This window comes from Stigmatopora argus, chromosome 2, assembly GCF_051989625.1.
Source record: "Stigmatopora argus isolate UIUO_Sarg chromosome 2, RoL_Sarg_1.0, whole genome shotgun sequence".
Lineage (NCBI taxonomy): Eukaryota > Metazoa > Chordata > Actinopteri > Syngnathiformes > Syngnathidae > Stigmatopora > Stigmatopora argus.
In genome coordinates this window covers 16292619-16298487 of record NC_135388.1, presented here as the reverse complement: position 1 = coordinate 16298487, position 5869 = coordinate 16292619, and the positions used below count along the sequence as shown (strand labels likewise).

Genomic DNA, 5869 nt, shown 5'->3' with positions numbered 1-5869 from the left:
GGTGTACTGAAGCCGCAAATGTTGAAGCCGTGAAGTGGTGAAGGATGACAGTATATTTAGAGCGTGGTCAGTCACGGATGATGTACTTGTCTATTTTTTCTGGCCTGACTTTCATGCAGGCAGCGTGGATTGAATTCAAACACAGTGACAGTGCATGATGTTATCTGTGATGATATGTGCCCTCTGAAGGACTGGGGACCATCATCCAATACCAGATGGGGCCAGCTCCTGTGTAATAAGAGAAAATAAATGGATGTATACTCACAATAATACTAAAAGATTTACAGCTAAATTTGAAGAGGGTGATGGGATTACGTGGAATACACGTCATTTGGTAGATGAATGAAACAAGGCTAGAGTTTTTTTGTGTTATGGTAGGATAAGAGAGAGCATGATGATGTTGATGAGAGAGAGGGCGTGAGGGGGGAGAGAGGGAGAGAGAGGGAGAGAGAGGAGGGGGGGTAAAGAGAGAGGGTGGGGGGCAAATGGGAGGGAGGCAGGGAGGGAGAGAGATAGGGAGGGAGAGAGAGAGAGAGTGGTGCAGGTGGGGTCTGGGTGGTCCAGACAATCAGTCCTTGTGTATCTCACACACACGCATTATTAAAATAGAAGACTGTCTTTCTTCGCTCCCTGACTGCGCTCATCACACCGCAGCCGCTCCACTTTAACTGCACTTTTATCTGTGCGTGATCCAGATCGAGATGTTCTAACGAAGCCTGCACTGAATAGAACATCATCGAGGAGGACAAGCCCTCCTCGGGATACGGGAGCGCGCTCACGGAAAGCTTTATGAGCGCTAACGGGGACACGCGATCACGGAGCATCAGGAGAACCCTCCTGCCATCAACAAGGTAAACGCAAATGAATGCACGCGATCTGCGTGTTTTGGGTGAGCAATTTAATCGCAGAGCGTAGGCAGTGTTTTTGAACACTTGCCGGTCGGTTGGGTGGGATGCCTCCGTTTGTTTAGTACTGCTTTATAGCAGCATTACTGAGCATGACTCCATCTCACATCGGCTCATCAGCAGGCTCAACCTGTTCCCTGCGGTCTATGTACACTACACTAAATGTGAGCTTTATGTGGTGGAAATAGCAATCTGGATTTGAAATATGCTCACATTTCCTCTCAATGTAAGACATCAGCATTGCAGCAAGTCTTGTAATGTTGTGGTATGGAGTATAAGCTCACAGAATAGCTATTATCTCCATTCAAGCACTCATCCAAAAAAGCAAGTTTATTTTATTTTTAGAAGGAAGGGAGTATTGCATTTGCACTGCAATACTAAATTGGAGTCATGGCAATTGTATTCTCGGTTGGACCTGACAAATTTAATTCTGTCAGATGTGGGGATGATGAGTCTTCATTTGTCGTACATCATCAAAGCTTATTTTATGGAGGCTTGGATTCACTGTTTTGAAAAGGATTTTTTTTCATGCTGCAACCTCTTCCCTTGACGTGACATTTTATCTGCAGCTTTTAAATGATTTCTACGGGCAATGTGAATCTGTTACTTTATTTTTTTAACCCTTTTAATCGTACCATCATTGTACTTATTTCAAATATTCCAGAGTTGGTAGATGTGAGGTAACTGTTGTTGTTTATTTAAATATTATAAAACATTTTACAATATCATGTGTTACATACACAAAATATTGGATGTACTATAAACAGAAATCTTTTGGTTATGATATCAACTATTTGAATTGAATTCATGACTAAGCAAGAGCATGTTATTCTTTTGCAAAGATTTTTCACATTCTGAATTTTACTGAATGCTGCGTTGTCAACCACTTGATCTGTGATCTTTAAAGAGAGTCTATGATTTATTGATACAGAGCTTACTGGTGATTTTTTAATTAAAAAATAATCAGAATAATTACCCACTTCTAACTGTACTAAATACAAAGAAAAAAAAAACAAGTGTGATTTCTTACTCTGCTGTAAATTGCTTGTCTCCAGGGAGGACCTGACATGGATCCCTAAATCTAAATGAAGTTGTTCCGCCATGCAATGTTCGTGGAAGGCAGTGATCCTGCTGGCTTTGGCCTCCATCGCCATCCAGTACACGGCCATCCGTACACTCACCTCTAAGCCTTTCCAGTTGTGTACATTGCCCAGTCCACAGAACTGTGGTCAAGGATATCAAGAGACCGAACCACCAATTGAGCGGGGGGCTGGAGGCTGCGATGATTACTCTATCTTGAACATCAATGCATCCCGCAAAACCCACATCCTGGTCTTGGCTACCACCCGTAGCGGCTCTTCCTTTGTTGGCCAACTTCTCAACCAGCACCAAGAGGTTTTTTACCTGTTTGAACCTCTGCATCATGTTCAGACTACACTGATCCCCCGTCTCTACCACAGCCACAACACAGCAGACCGCCGTGTGATGCTGGGGGCCAGCCGGGACCTCTTGAGGAGCCTTTATGGTTGTGACCTATATTTCCTCGAGAGCTACATTAAACCAACACCCACAAACCACACAACTGACAAACTTTTCCGCCGCGGTGCGAGCCGGGCATTGTGCCAGCAACCTGTATGTGATGCCTTTGGCCCAGCTGATGTTAATGTGGAAGAGGGCGACTGTGTTAAGAAATGTGGACTTCTTAATATGACTTTGGCTTCTGAAGCCTGTCGAGAGAAACGCCATGTGGCCATCAAGATTGTTCGTGTGCCAGAAATCGGGGATTTGCGCGCTTTGTTGGAGGACCCTAGACTAAATATCAAAGTGATCCAACTTGTCAGAGACCCTCGTGGTATCCTGTCATCCCGTATTGAGACATTCAGGGATACGTACCGGCTGTGGCGTATATGGAGGGCGACAGGCCGAAAGCCCTATAATCTCGACTTGAGTCAGCTCACTGTTGTCTGTGAAGACTACCGGAGCTCTGTATTGACTGGTCTCAGTCATCCCTATTGGTTGAAAGGGAAGTACATGTTGGTTCGTTATGAAGACTTGGCAAAAAATCCACTCCACAGGACAAAAGAGATCTATGACTATTTGGGACTGCCAATGGATAAAAACGTGGAAAACTGGATACACGCAAACACTCGCGGCAGCAACGAACCATCAGCAAAACATAAATTTGGTACAATCAGAGACTCAGCAGCTAATGCAGAAAGTTGGCGCTTGAAACTGTCTTATGATATGGTAGAATACACCCAGACTGTGTGTCAAAAGGTTCTGCATCAACTTGGATACAAACCTGTGAGGTCAGTTGAAGAACTGAAAAACATGTCCATTTCATTGGTACAAGATAAAACCTTTCTACCCTTTTTATAAGAGGGAGTTCTTTAATGACTATTTTTATATATTTATAATTGTTGCCTTATCATGTAATTGGTTGTTACTTTTATTTTGTCTATTCAAAATTGCACTAAATGAGAATTTGAATGCACCAAGTGACTACAGATGGTCCCCAAATGTTATGAACAGCACACTCAAAACAATAAATAATCAAACAAACTAGTTTAAGAATGTGTTCTTTATCTTATCCCATTAATAGGACAATAGGTCTCATTTATCAATAATGGGCACCTGCAGATGTGTGTAAACTGTGAACAAATTTAGCACGTCTCCAGACCATCATGCAAAAACCTTTTTTTAAATACATTATCCAATTTCAAACAAAAATACCAAAGTTTTTTTCCCAGTAAGGACAACAGATTGAAACTATGGTGATTTACAGTATAGCCAAAATAATAACTTCAACAAGGCATTTAAGATTTAACTTCACTTAAAGATATTTCTGAGAATATATTGTTTCTGTAGACCAATTGTAGCAAACAAGAATCCCCCAAATTACTGCTGACTAACCAGCACCATAAAGTTAAAAATGTAACAGGCCATTTTTATTCTTTTGAATCTCTAAGATAATCTGAATTCTAATTCTTCTATGGTAGCAGCACATTTGATCAATTGTTTGAGTAGTAAACAATTAACTCCGTTTTTACATTCATTTATTCACTGGGTTGTTTATATTTATTTATTTATTTCCTTTTGGAATTGATTAAGAATTGTTAACAATTTGGTTGTGTTAGCCAACCTTATGACCAACCTCTATCAAGCTTCTCAAAATGATATAATGGTTGAGAATATGAGGAAACTTAGTTGCGTGATCGGCTGAGATTTGTTAAATGGTCTGCAATTGGGAAATAGGGGAAGAGTGTGTGTAGATTGCAGCTCCCAGGCACTTACTTTGCAGAAAAGAATTCTCAATTACAAACATTTACATGGGTGTGCAGAGAAAATTGGCTGTTAGACACATCATGAATTTGACGGCGATTTTGCACAAACGCCTACATTGTGCGCAGAGTCATCACATTTCTACGCATTTGTAATTAAATGAGGCTCATTGTTTTTATTCATTTTGTGAATGCTAGTAAATTGTTGCCCTTCAAAAATGTGTTGTTCAATGGAATGGTTTATATGTTTCCTTGACAAGTATGGCAAAACTGTGCAATAAATATTGAATGTTGCAGTCAACCTTTCAGGGTCTTTATCAGTTTCATAAGAAAGTACTGTAGATACAGGCAAAAATGTTTCTTGGACAACTTGGCTATATGTATATTTAATTATTCACTGCTGTTAATTTATTTAAGATAATGTATTAATTAATGCATATTTCATTAAATAGTCCTGCAATTGGCTTGTGACAAATTCAGGGTTTAGCCTGTCTACTGCTCATTAATAGGTAGGATACACTAGAATTTATTAAATGCAAATTAACCATTTTTTAGGAAAGAGTTCTTTGGACAGCTGTGTTTTATTTAATAAATGGCATCATCTCTTAATGTTAATACATACATTGTGAAATGGCTGATAGTTCAACCACTAAACAATCGATAGAAAAAAAATGCTCATCAGTATTGGTGGCCTGACGTCAATTGAGATGCAGAGCACAAACCTTTTGATCCTCCTCAGCATCAATGCTGGAGGCAAGCTTTCTCTTCCTTCTGTTTTTCCAGCGCCCACTGATTTCTTGAAATATACTCCTCATGGGATTCATCCTCGGTTTTGGTTTTTCACTTGACTTAACCTATGAAATGACTGACTGTGCTTGGAGTACTCTTCTTTTCTAAACCATTTTGCAATGCTAGGATCATGGGATTTTTGCTAGAGCTTTGCACCCAACTATGCATTTCACAATTCACATTTTATGAAGCCAATTAATGGTTTAAACTGGATTTTTAAAGATCACTTTGATCATTTTGAGTGTTTCCTCTAAATATACCATGCATTGCACGATAATGCATGCCAAACAATACGGCAACAACAAAAAATAGTGCGTGTGTTTTTTAAAGACATTAGCAATACTATGTAGTGTGAAAGCAATATGCACCAGCATATGTTTTGTTGCTGGTCTTGGACCTTTCCGCCCCTCTTTTAAGGTTAGAAAATGGTACAGCCTCTGATAAAGAGGCAGACAAAACCAGCCTGCACATTATGTGACCTTAATAATTTGACCTTGTGTTTGTGGATGCAGTGGATGAAGAAAAAAAAAGAAAATGCCTACTTGTAAGAACTGAACTGAGCTGAAATATGTTTTTAAGACATTAGCAATAATAGGTAGTGTAAAAGCAATATGCGCCAGCATATGTTTTGTTGCTGCTCTTGGACTTCTCCACCCCTTTTGTAAGGTTACAAAAATGGTACAGCCTCTGATAGAGAGGCAGACAAAACCAGACCGCTCATTATGTGACATAATTTGACCTTGTGTTTGTGGATGAAGGGGAAAAAAAAAAGAAAATCAAGTGCCTACTTGTAAGAACTGAGCTGGGCTGACAGAACACGCTTGGAGCATAAAACTACTTGACAGCAAGCAATTGCTGCTGCATAGCAAAAACATTGTGAAATAATAAGATTAA

General features: G+C 39.9%; 1 protein-coding gene across 1 annotated transcript; it reads left to right on the top strand.

Annotated features, from left to right (window-relative positions):
• The first annotated feature begins 533 nt into the window (after positions 1 to 533).
• Positions 534 to 4487, top strand: chst1 (carbohydrate (keratan sulfate Gal-6) sulfotransferase 1). Its single transcript, XM_077595114.1, has 2 exons — positions 534 to 851; positions 1961 to 4487. The coding sequence occupies exon 2, from the start codon at positions 2007 to 2009 to the stop codon at positions 3282 to 3284; it is 1278 nt and encodes a 425-aa protein (XP_077451240.1). The 5' UTR covers positions 534 to 851; positions 1961 to 2006; the 3' UTR covers positions 3285 to 4487.
• The last annotated feature ends 1382 nt before the right edge of the window (positions 4488 to 5869 follow it).